Source organism: Salmo trutta, unplaced genomic scaffold, assembly GCF_901001165.1.
Source record: "Salmo trutta unplaced genomic scaffold, fSalTru1.1, whole genome shotgun sequence".
In the NCBI taxonomy this organism is placed as follows: Eukaryota; Metazoa; Chordata; class Actinopteri; order Salmoniformes; family Salmonidae; genus Salmo; species Salmo trutta.
In genome coordinates, this window is record NW_021822362.1 from 761,859 (window position 1) to 774,188 (window position 12,330).

The following is a 12,330-nucleotide window of genomic DNA, read 5'->3' on the forward strand; positions in this document are numbered from 1 at the left end:
CTCAGCCCTGAGCCTCCAGCGACGTTCCTCAGCCCAGAGCCTCCAGCGACGCTCCTTAGCCCGGAGCCTTCAGTGGTGGTCTGCAACCCAGAGCCTTCAGCGGTGGTCTGCAACCTAGGGCCTTCAGCGGTGGTCTGCAACCCAGGGCCTTCAGCGGCGGTCTGCAGCCCAGAGCCTTCAGCGGCGGTCTGCAGCCCAGAGCCTTCAGTGGCGGTCTGCAGCCAAGAGTCTTCAGCGGCGGTCTGCAGCCAAGAGCCTTCAGCGGCGGTCTGCAGCCAAGAGTCTTCAGCGGCGGTCTGCAGCCAAGAGTCTTCAGCGGCGGCCTGCAGCCCAGATCCTCCAGCGGCGGCTTGGAGGTCGGAACCTCCAGTAGTGGTCTACAGCACAGTGATTCCGGTAAGGATCTACAATCCGATTCCTCCAATAATGATCTACAGGCTTATGTTACAGAAGCAGAGGAATCTACGGGCGGAATGAAGGTTTCGCCCGGAGCCAGAGCCACCTCCGTTGCTGGAGGATCGGGAGAAGAGGAAGGTTCTGGGGCTTGCATTTGAGCCGCCATAGACTTTTGTCACCCTCCCTACCCTCACATGCTCCGAATACAAGAAGTGTAGACTTTACCGTGAAATGCTGACTTACAAGCCCTTAACAAACAGTGCAGGTCAAGAAGAGTTAAGAAAAATATTTAGCAAGAAGACTAAACTAAAAAGTAATAATAATACAAATTAACATCACCTTTATATTGATTCAGTGAACCTCTACAACTGTGATAATTAAGATTGATTCATTTCCTTTGAATTTGAGTCCTTAGTGGTGAATTTCCACAACAACAGAGACAACTGTTATTCTGTTATAAATGCATTGTATTGTTATTGCATATGTTTTGTTATTTTTATTTTATTACAATGAATTATTACATTTGCATTGTTATATATTGTATGTACTTGACAAGGTAAATTGAATGAGCAGAAAATAGTTTATGATTGATAGTACTTCATAATCATCATAATCATCATAATCATAATCCTATTTAGCAGTTCAGAGTACCGAGGATGATTCCTATTTCTCACAGATCCATCTGTATTTATAGGAACAGTCATAGTCCCACCATTCTCCTTTGTCTGATGACCAGGAGTAGAAATACACACAGTTCTCAGCTCTTCCACCATTAGGCTCTCCACTGTTCCAATACCTGTAGGAGAAACAACACATAGAATCAGGCTGTCCACTGTTCCAATACCTGTAGGAGAAACAACACATAGAATCAGACTGTCCACTGTTCCAATACCTGTAGGAGAAACAACACATAGAATCAGACTGTCCACTGTTCCAATACCTGTAGAAGAAACAACACATAGAATCAGGCTGTCCACTGTTCCAATACCTGTAGGATAAACAACACATAGAATCAGGCTGTCCACTGTTCCAATACCTGAAGGAGAAACAACACAGAATCAGACTGTCCACTGTTCCAATACCTGTAGAAGAAACAACACATAGAATCAGGCTGTCGACTGTTCCAATACCTGTAAGAGAAACAAAACACAGAATCAGGCTGTCCACTGTTCCAATACCTGTAGAAGAAACAACACATAGAATCAGACTGTCCACTGTTCCAATACCTGAAGGTGCAACAACACATAGAATCAGACTGTCCACTGTTCCAATACCTGTAGGAGAAACAACACATAGAATCAGACTGTCGACTGTTCCAATACGTGTAGGAGAAACAACACATAGAATCAGACTGTCCACTGTTCCAATACTTGTAGAAGAAACAACACTTAGAATCAGACTGTCCACTGTTCCAATACCTGTAGAAGAAACAACACATATAATCAGGCTGTCCACTGTTCCAATACCTGTAGAAGAAACAACACATATAATCAGGCTGTCCACTTTGAACCTACTTCTCCAGACAGTGATGTCATGGTGACACAGAATTCATGAATGTCTTACTTTGTGGTCAGTGGTGTGTCGTCCACCCATTTCCAGGTCCCCTCAATAACAGAGTCAGTCAGACCAATCCAGACATAGTTCTTCCGTCCACATAACCAATTGACCAATGTCTGTAGTAGTGGGAGAGAGTCAACATTGTTAAAACATAACCATTACTGCTCTCTCTCTCTCTCTCTCTCTTTTTTTCTCTCTACCTCACACACACACCTGTTTCTCTTGGCTGTTGATGACCACCAGGTCTGCTCCTCTATTTCTGCAGTCCTGTCTGCTCTCCTCCCAGGATTTGGACTCAGTAGAGACGTAGTAACAACTGCTACCAAGCTTCTTCCATCCTTGAGGACACACTGTAAGTTGAACATTTCTTGCTTTAGTCACTTTAATACAACATTGAATTAAGTATCAATCAAACACTCAAGGAAGACACTAACTAATGGACGGTTTGGAAGTCGTAGTTTTTTTCTCACATGTTTCATTTAATTTGTAAGTGACATGTGAACTGATGCAGAGACTGTCAAACAGAACAGTCATTAGACAATTTGACTCACCTTTCTCAACTAAAGATTGTTTCAGACATTCTGTCTCTTTCTGTAGCTGGTCTCTCTCTCTGGTCAGGGTGTTGTTGCTGGTCTGTAGCTGGTCTCCATCTTTGGTCAGGCTGTTATAACTGGTCAATTGGTTTCTCTCTGTGAAATAATACGATCATTGAACAAGGTAACAGTGGAAAAGTTAATCAGACATTAACAGGGTTGGGGTCAGTTGCATTTCAATTCCAGTCAATTCAGGAAATAAACTGGAATTCTAATTGAATTCCAGTACTCTTCAATGCTTTTCAATAATGAAAATGTAGAATTGAAATTTGTCTTACTTTCTGAATTGAATTGACTGGAATGTAAATGGAATTGAACCCTGGTCGTTACACCACTGATGATGAAGAATGTTTGAGTGAGAACATATCAACTCACGGTAGAGTAACAGGCCTATGATCCCAGCCAGTAGGAGAACACACAGCAGCCCCAGACACACTGCAACAGCTAGGAAACGTGTCTTCCACACTGAAGCACAAATTATTATCATAAGAACTTACTCTTTATCAGCGTTGTATTGGCTTCTACTTTTGTGTCCATTTGCTGTTTGAATCAGTGAGGGAAATACACAAGCTTGACAAGGGACAGAACACCAGAACTGAGTTCCAGCACCTCACATTTTCTGCTGCTTGACTTCCAGAACCTCTTACAGAATATTGGCTTAAACATATTGCAGAGTTCAGGCACCCAAAATGAGTACTGGAACGTATTTTAATCAACATTTTATTTGTCACATGCTTCGTAAAAATAATGCTGGGTGTAGCCCATCTTCCCCGTTATCCCCAGTGTATTTATACCTGTGTTCTCTGTTTGTCTTTTGCCAGTTAGATTTATTCGTCCAGCCTGTCTGTTTCTAGTTATTCTTTTCTAGTTTTCCCAGTTTTGACCGTTCCGCCTGCCCTGACCCTGAGCCTGCCTGCCTAATAAACGTTTGTAACTTTGACATTGTCTGCATCTGGGTCTTCAATGAAATGTAATAGTTAGTACGAACTGGCCATGACTGACTCAGACCAGCTCCACAATGCTGTCTCCCTGCAAGGATGGAGGGACCCCATACCCTGGCAGAACGCCATGACCAGGCGTTTGATACGTTGCTGTTTCACGGATTCCCCAATGGGCAGCGGGTCACACCCGTGATCTCCCAGCCTACCCCAGTGTCCCGAGAACCCCGCTTACCTCCGTAGCGCTACGCTGGAGATTCCAAAAACTGCAGTGCTCCCTCATTTTCGAGCTGAAGCCTTCTTCGTTCCCCTCGGACCGCTCGAGGATAGTGTTCATCATAACGCTGATGTCCAGGAGGGCACTCGCCTGGGCCACGGCTGTGTGGGAGTAACAGTCCGCCGTCTGCCTCAATCTGGAAAAGATTGTGGAGGAAGTTTGGAAGGTGTTTGATTCTCAGTTGTCCGGGAGAGAGGCTGCTCGTAACCTGCTCCAGCTACGTCAAGACTCCCATAGTGTGGCAGACTACGCAGTTGATTTTCGCACGTTAGCGGCTGAGATTGCCAAGAACCCGGAAGCATTGTTCGACATGTTCCAGAATGGAGTATCGGAGGAAGTAAAGGACGAGCTTTTAGCCGGGAACTACCGACAGATCTCGACTCGCTCATCACCTTGACCATTCGGATCGATGGGCAACTATGGGAGCTTAGGAAGGAGAGGAGGTTCGATTTCACTCGCCCGCCCAAGGCTTCCACCTCGCCTCCGAGACATCCCAGAAGTCCCCGACGGCTCCACTGCCGAGAGAACCCGAGGCAACCCGAGTTCCCCCGAGAGTCTCCGATGTCTGCCAATTCATCTCTTCCTGAGCTGATGCAACTAGGCAGAGCTAGGCTGTCTCTAGCCAAACGGCTATACAGGCTTCACACAAAGAGTTGCCTGTATTGCGGGACTGCTGGTCATTTTGTGTCCTCCTGTCCACTAAAATATCAGGCTCACCGGTAAGAGGGAGTTTTCTGGTGAACCATACTGAGAACTTTTCCTCGTCCCTTACTCGCACCCCTTTCATGCCGTCTTGCTGTCAGGGAACCAGTCGAAATCTCTCCAGTTACTCATCGACTCTGGGGCCGATGAGAGCTTTATGGACGTTAACCTGGTGTCTGAGCTGGGCATCCCCACTCAGCCCTCTCCATTCCCATGGATGTTAGAGCGCTGGACGGGCGCTCTATAGGCCGGGTCACCCACAATACCACCCCCATCAACCTATGTGTGTCAGGGAACCACAGCAAGACAATGCAATTCCTGCTTATTAAGTATTTTCAGGTTCCTGTAGTATTGGGATTCTCTTGGATCCAGTGACACAATCCCCTTATTGACTGGTCTGCTGGTGCCATGCTCAATGCCTTTAGTCAGCGCAGCCTGTCCCGAGACATCTTCCTGGATGCTCGGAAGATTCCCTGGACCTTTGCATTCCCGTGGAGGACCAGGACCTCCTGGAGGTGTTCAGTAAAGCCCGGGCCACTTAGCTTCCATTGCACCAACCCTATGACTGCGAGATGGACCTTCGCCCAGACACCACTCCGCCCCAGGGACAACTGTACTCTCTGTTGGGTGTGAAGACCAAGGCTATGAGGACTCCCTGGCTGCAGGGTTCATCCGTCCTTCTGCCTCCCCCGCCGGAGAATACAATGCACGGGAGCAGGGTTTTGTCCTTCTTCTCCACAAAGAAGAAACCTGCGCCCATGCAATGACTACCGGGGCCTCAACAACATAACAGTGAAGAACCGATTCCCACTACCACTCATCTCCTTGACCTTCGAACCGCTCCAGGGGGCCGCCGTGTTCTCTAAGCTGGACCTACGGAATGCCTACCACCTGGTGCGGATACGGGAAGGAGACGAGTGGAAGACTGTCTTCAAAACAGCCAGCGGTCACTATGAGTATCTGGTTATGCCATTTGACCTTACCAACGCCCCTGCTGTGTTCCAGGCTCTGGTGAATTATGTTCTCCGCAACATGTTGAACCGGTTTGTCTTCATCTACGTCGACAACATGCTAATTATCTCCTGCGGCTACACCCCCGGAACCCGAGACCATTTCTTCTCACCTCATGCCTGCAACGGCACTCAGCTGGGGAATAGGGAAGCATGTTCATGAGGCGCAGCATTCCCAGCCAAATCCCGGGGGGGGGGGGGGGCCTTATAACCGGATGTTTGTTCCTGATGATGTCTGATCCTTGGTCCTGGAGTGGGCCCACTCCTCCAAGCCTGCCTGCCGCCCGGGCTCCCATCGGACACTGGGCTTAGTGCGTCAACGCTTTTGGTGGACTACCATGGTTCCTGACATCTCCGCGTTTGTCGCTGCATGCACGATCTATGCACAGAACAAGACTTCCCGGCAAGCTCCGGTTGGTCTCCTTCAACCTCTGCCTGTTCCGCACCGTCCCTGGTCTCACATATCCCTGGACTTTGTCACGGGTCTCCCCCCATCTGATGGCAACACCGCCATTCCGACTGTGGTCGACCGCTTTTCCGAAGTCGCCCACTTCATTCCTCTCCCCAAACTACCCTCTGCCAAAGAGACGGCCCAGCTCATGGTGCAGCACATCTTCCAGATCCATGGACTCCCAGTTGACATGATCTATGACTGGGGTCCTCAGTTCTCGCCCCGGTTCTGGAAGGCGTTCTGCACACTTATTGGGTCGTCGGCCAGCCTGTCCTCCGAGGCCACCCCTAGTCCAACGGCCAGCTGGAGCGAGCCAACCAAGACCTGGAGACGATTCTTCGCTGCCTGGTCTCAGCCAACCCCACCACCTGGAGCCAGCAACTAGTGTGGGTCAAAAATGTCCGCTACACCCTTCCTTGCTCTGCCACGTGTCTCTCGCCCTTTGAGTGTTCCCTGGGTTATTAGCCCCCGCTCTTCACGGAGCAAGAGGAAAAGGTTGGCGTACCCTCGGCCCAGATGTTTGATCGCCACTAGACCACGGCTCCCCGGTATCGTCTCGGGCAGAGGGTATGGCTGTCCACCTGAGATCTGCTCCCCGTGTTAATCAACCTTTTCCCCATCTCCAAGACATTTAGCCCATCTGCTTTTCATCTTCTGTTGGCCCGTACCCTATGTATACATCCCACTTGTCATGTGTCTAGGATCAAACCCATGACTCACAGCCCTTTGTCTCCTGTTTCCTGTTTTCTAGTTTTCCCGGTTTTGACCATTCCGCCTGCCCTGACCCTGAGCCTGCCTGCCGTTTCTGTACCTTGTCACACAACCCTGGATTATTGACCTCTGCCTGCCTTGACCCTGAGACTGCCTGCCATTCTGTTCCTTTTGGACTCTGATCTGGATTACTGACCTCTGCCTGCCCTTGACCTGTCGTTTTGCCTGCCCCCTGTTCTAGTAATAAACGTTTGTTACTTCGACATTGTCTGCATCTGGGTCTTCCCTGAAACGTTATATGCTAATAGTGAAATAATGACTAACGGGTCCTTTTCCAGCAATGCATAGTTAAAGATACAACATTTAAAATAGGTACACAAGAAATAAATACACAGTGAATAACAAAAAAGTAATGACAAGTCAAAATAACATGGTGTGGCAGACGGCAGGGAGAGATGTGGTGACTTAAGGGAGATATCTCCTGAGCCTTATATGGACTTCCTGTCCAACGAGGCAAGCCTGTGGATCGTTAAGCCAGGGAGTGTTTGGGGATAAAAGAGGAAGTGGGCTGCACAAACAGAGGAAGGACTGTGAGGGAAACGTGTGTTATGGAGAGTGTGAGCAAGAGAGAATTATCTGTGTGATTACCCATTGTGACCTGGACTGTCTGATTACCTCCACTGTGTACCAAACCGGTTTGGCTGAGGTCCTAAGTTTTAGGATTACACCAGGAGAACAGAACGGACAGTGAGAATGGTTTGTGAACTGGTTGTTGAATTCCCCCCTTTTCCCACAGTGTGCAAATCTCCCTTTGCGTTCTAGTTGTGCTTCGTGTACGTGTTTGGGTATTGGACCCCCTTGAGCCTGCTACAATGGATACAGTGCATTTGGAAAGTATTCAGACCCCTTGACTTTTTCCAGATTTTGTTACATCACAGCCTTGTTCTAAAATTGATTTAAAAAACATAATAATCCTCTTCAATCTACACACAATGCCACATAATGAAAAAGGAAAAACTTTTTTTTTCCCAATTTATAAAAAAATTAGACCCTTTTCTCAGTACTTTTGTACTCAGTACTCAGTACATTTTTGGCAGCTTTTACAGCCTCGAGTCTTCTTGGGTATGGCGCTACGAGCTTGGCACACCTGTATTTGGGGAGTTTCTCCCATTCTTCTCTGCAAATCCTCTCAAGCTCTGTCAGGTTGGATAGGGAGTGTCGCTGCACAACTATTCACCAGTGGTGTTCAATCGCGTTCAAATCCTGGCTCTGGCTGTGCCAATCAAGGACATTCAGAGACTTGACCGAAGCCACTCATGTTGTCTTGGCTGTGTGCTTAGGGTTGTTCTGTTGGAAGGTGAACCTTCTCCCCAGTCTGAGGTCCTGAGCACTCTCGAGCAGGTTTTCATCAAGGATCTCTCTGTACTTCGCTCTCTTCATCTTTCCCTCAATCCTGACTAGTCTCCCAGTCCCTGCCGCTGAAATACATCCCCAAAGCAAAATGCTGCGACCACCATCATCACTGTAGGGTTGGTAGCAGGTTTCCTCCAGACTTGTTTCTCATGGTTCGAGAGTCATGAGGTGCCTGTTGGTAAACTCCAAAATCGCTGTTGTGTGCCTTTTACTGAGGAGTTGCTTCCCTCTGGCCACTTTACCATAAAGGCCTGATTGGTGGAGTGCTACAGAGATGGTTGTCCTTCTGGAAGGTTCTCCCATCTCCACAGAGGAACTCTTTAGCTCTTTCAGAGTGACATTCATCATCCTGGTAATCCGCAGGGCCAGACGGATTACCAGGACGTGTACTCCGAGCATGCACTGACCAACTGGCAAGTGTCTTCACTGACATTTTCAACCTCTCCCTGAGTCTATAATACCAACATGTTTCAAGCAGACCACCATAGTCCCTCTGCCCAAGAACACTAAGGTAACCTACCTACTACCAACCCGTAGCACTCACATCTGTAGCCATGAAATATACCACCACAGGCCGATGCTGGCAATACAGACTGATACATAACACAGACCGATGCCGCCATAATCAAACAGGAAAACGCTCATCCAGAGGCGGCGCTCGTAGTGCCCGGGGACTTTAATTCAGGGAAACTTAAATCAGTTTTACCTGATTTCTATCAGCAAATGTGCAACCAGAGGATTTTTTTTAATCAATAAGTGCATCGAGGTCGTTTTCCCCACAGTCACTGTGCGTACATACCCCAACCAGAAGACATGGATTACAGGCAACATTCGCACTGAGCTAAAGGGTAGAGCTGCCGCTTTCAAGGAGCGGGACTCTAACCCGGAAGCACATAAGAAATCCCGTTATGCCCTCCGACGAACCATCAAGCAGGCAAAGCATCAATACAGGACTGAGATCGAATCATACTACACCGCCTCTGACGCTCGTTGGATGTGGCAGGGCTTGCAAACTATTACAGACTACAAAGGGAAGCACAGCTGAGAGCTGCCCAGTGACACAAGCCTACCAGACAAGCTAAATAAATTCTATGCTCGCTTTGAGGGAAGAAATACTGAAACATGCATGAGAGCACCTGCTGTTCCGGGCGACTGTGTAATCACTCTCTCCGCAGCCGATGTGAGTAAGACTTTCAAACAGGTCAATATTCACAAAGCCGCTGGGCCAGACGGATTACCAGGACGTGTACACTGTCTTCACTGACATTTTCAAACTCTCCTTGACCGAGTCTGTAATATTAACATGTTTCAAGCAGACCACCATAGTCCCTGTGTCCAAGGAAGTGAAGGTAACCTGCCTAAATGATTACTGCCCCGTGGCACTCACATCGGTAGCCATGAACTGCTTTGAAAGGCTGGTCAGGGCACACATCAACAGCATCCTCCCGGTCACCCTAGACACACTCCAATTTGCAAACCGCCCCAACAGATCCACAGATGCAATCTCAATCGCACTCCACACTGCCCTTTCTCACCTGGACAAAAGGAACACCTATGTGAGAATGCTGTTTATTGACTACAGCTCTGCGTTCAACAACATAGTGTCCACGAAGCTCATCACTAAGCTAAGGACTCTGGGACTAAACACCTCCCTCTGCAACTGGATCCTGGATTTCCTGACGGGCCGCCCCCAGGTGGTAAGAGTAGGCAACAACATGTCTGCCATGCTGATCCTTAACACTGGGGCCGCTCAGGGGTGTGTACTTAGTCCCCTCCTGTATTCCTTGTTCACCCACGACTGCGTGGCCAAACACAACCCCAACACCATCGTTAAGTTTGCTGACGACACAACATTGGTAGGCCTGATCACCGACAACGATGAGACAGCCTAAAGGGAGGAGGTCAGAGAACTGGCAGTGTGGTGCCAGGACAACAACCTCTCCCTCAATGTGAGCAAGACAAAGGAGCTGATCGTGGACTACAGGAAAAGGTGGGCCAAATAGGCCCCCATTAACATCGACGAGGCTGTAGTGGAGAGGGTCGAGAGTTTCAAATTCCTTGGTGTCCACATCACCAAGAAACTATCATGGTCCAAACACACCAAGGCAGTCGTGAAGAGGGCACGACAAAACCTTTTACCCCTCAGGAGACTGACAAGATTTGGCATGGGTCCCCAGATCCTCAAAAGGTTCTACAGCTGCACCATCGAGAGCATCCTGACCGGTTGCATCACCACCTGGTATGGCGACTGCTTGGCATCTGAGCGTAAGTCGCTACAGAGGGTCGTTTGAACAGCCCAGTACATCACTGGGGCTAAGCTTCCTGCCATCCAGGAAGGAAGGTATAATAATAATAATAATAATAATAATAATAATTTAATAGGCGGTGTCAGAGGAAAGCCCATAAAATTGTCAGAGACTCCAGTCACCGAAGTTATAGACTGTTTTCTCTGCACGGTAAGGGGTACCGGAGCGCCAAGTCTACGACCAAACAGCTCCTCAACAGCTTCTACCCCTAAGCCATAAGACTGCTGAACAATTCATAAAATCTCCACGTGACAATTTACATTGACCCCCCCCCCCTTCCTTTTGTGCACTGCTGCTACTCGTTGGTTGTTTGTAACCTATGCATAGTCACTTCGACCCCACCTATATGTACAGATTACCTCAACTAGCCTGTACCCCTGCACACTGACTCAGTACCGGTGACCCCTCGTTATTGTTAATCTTATTGTGTTACTTTTGATTTTAGTCTACTTGGTAAATAGTTTACTTGGTAAATATTTTCTTCTTCTTGAACTCCACTGTTGGTTAAGGACTTAAATCTGCTTGAAAATCTATGGTAACATTTGAAAATGGTTGCCAAGCAATGATCAACAACCAATTTGACAGAGCTTGAAAAATGTAGTAAAGAATAATAGGCAAATATTGTACAATCCAGGTGTACAAAGCTCTTAGAGACTCACCCAGAGACTGACAACTGTAATCGCTGCCAAAGGAGAATCTAACATGTAATGATGAACCGGCGTCCTGAGGTGGTGAACCGGCGTCCTGAGGTGGCGTCCTGAGGTGGTGAACCGGCGTCCTGAGGAGGTGAACCGGCGTCCTGAGGTGGTGAACCGGAGTCCTGAGGTGGTGAACCGGCGTCCTGAGGTGGTGAACCGGTGTCCTGAGGAGGTGAACCGGAGTCCTGGGGTGTGAATATTTATGTAAATGAGAAATGTCTGTATTTATATGTGTGAGGGCATATGTTGTATGTGTGTGTGTGGTGTAAGTGTGTGTTGAGTGTGTTTGTAGTGTCTGGTGTGTGTTCATAGAGTCAGTGTAGGAAAGTTACAGTAGTGCAAAAAAGTTTTGCTTGTTAGGGTGTGTGTGTGTGTGTGTGTGTGTGTGTGTGTGTTGGGGTGTGTGTGTGTTGGGGTGTGTGTGTCAGCGTCAAGCATTATAACAGGATGAACTGTTACCTGAATGTTGATCACCAACTCCATCCTTCTTGCGGGGCTTTATGGGTCTTTGATTGGTGTAAATATGATCATCAATATCCATGGTATTTATTTAATTACGTTCTTTGTCTTCAAATCGTAACTGCTAGTCTTGTAACTTCGACTCTTGTAACTTCTACTGCTGTAACTTCTACTGCTGTAACTTCTACTGTTGTAACTTCTACTGCTGTAACTTCTACTGCTGTAACTTCTACTGCTGTAACTTCTACTGTTGTAACTTCTACTGCTGTAACTTCTACTGCTGTAACTTCTACTGCTGTAACTTCTACTGCTGTAACTTCTACTGCTGTAACTTCTACTGTTGTAACTTCTACTGCTGTAAAGTCTGCTGTTATCTCAGTTGTAGGTTTGTGTCTGTTCTCTGCACAGCTGGAGTCTCTGTGTGACTCAGTTTAATGTAAGAGACAGTTTTAACTGTCAACCTCATTAAAGGGGAAACTGTCTAACCAATAGTATGACACTAAGCACCACCATGTGACTCCAGACTTATTTTCTGAAAACCATGTTTGTTTACCACAGTATAGATTAGTTTGTATATTTAGTTTATATTAGTTTAGTTTACAACAGTGTATATACATGTTAACATGTGATTAAAGCATTGAAGTGACAATATATTTACATGGAGTAAAATGGGACCCTGTGAATTCACACACACATCACAGAGCATGACTGTAGTTCTGAGAGGTTACGTATCACTACACAGTGGATTCTACTAATCACAGCTTGTTGATGAAGAGTTAATTATTATCTTTGTAGTGTTGTGGCAAGAACTAAAACATG

The 12,330-nt window shown here is 47.3% G+C and overlaps 1 protein-coding gene across 2 annotated transcripts; it reads right to left on the reverse strand.

Moving 5' to 3' along the window:
- Window positions 1-879: 879 nt before the first annotated feature.
- Window positions 880-11,727, reverse strand: LOC115181961 (C-type lectin domain family 4 member E-like). Of its 2 annotated transcripts, XM_029743649.1 has the most exons (6): window positions 11,512-11,727; window positions 2,922-3,011; window positions 2,505-2,642; window positions 2,167-2,303; window positions 1,960-2,069; window positions 880-1,192 (listed from the first exon to the last, which is right to left on the reverse strand). In XM_029743649.1, the coding sequence occupies exons 1-6, from the start codon at window positions 11,591-11,593 to the stop codon at window positions 1,060-1,062; spliced, it is 690 nt and encodes a 229-aa protein (XP_029599509.1). In that variant the 5' UTR covers window positions 11,594-11,727; the 3' UTR covers window positions 880-1,059. The 2 variants fall into 2 exon arrangements, with proteins under 2 accessions (XP_029599509.1, XP_029599510.1); XM_029743650.1 differs by lacking the exon at window positions 2,922-3,011.
- Between the last annotated feature and the right edge of the window lie 603 nt (window positions 11,728-12,330).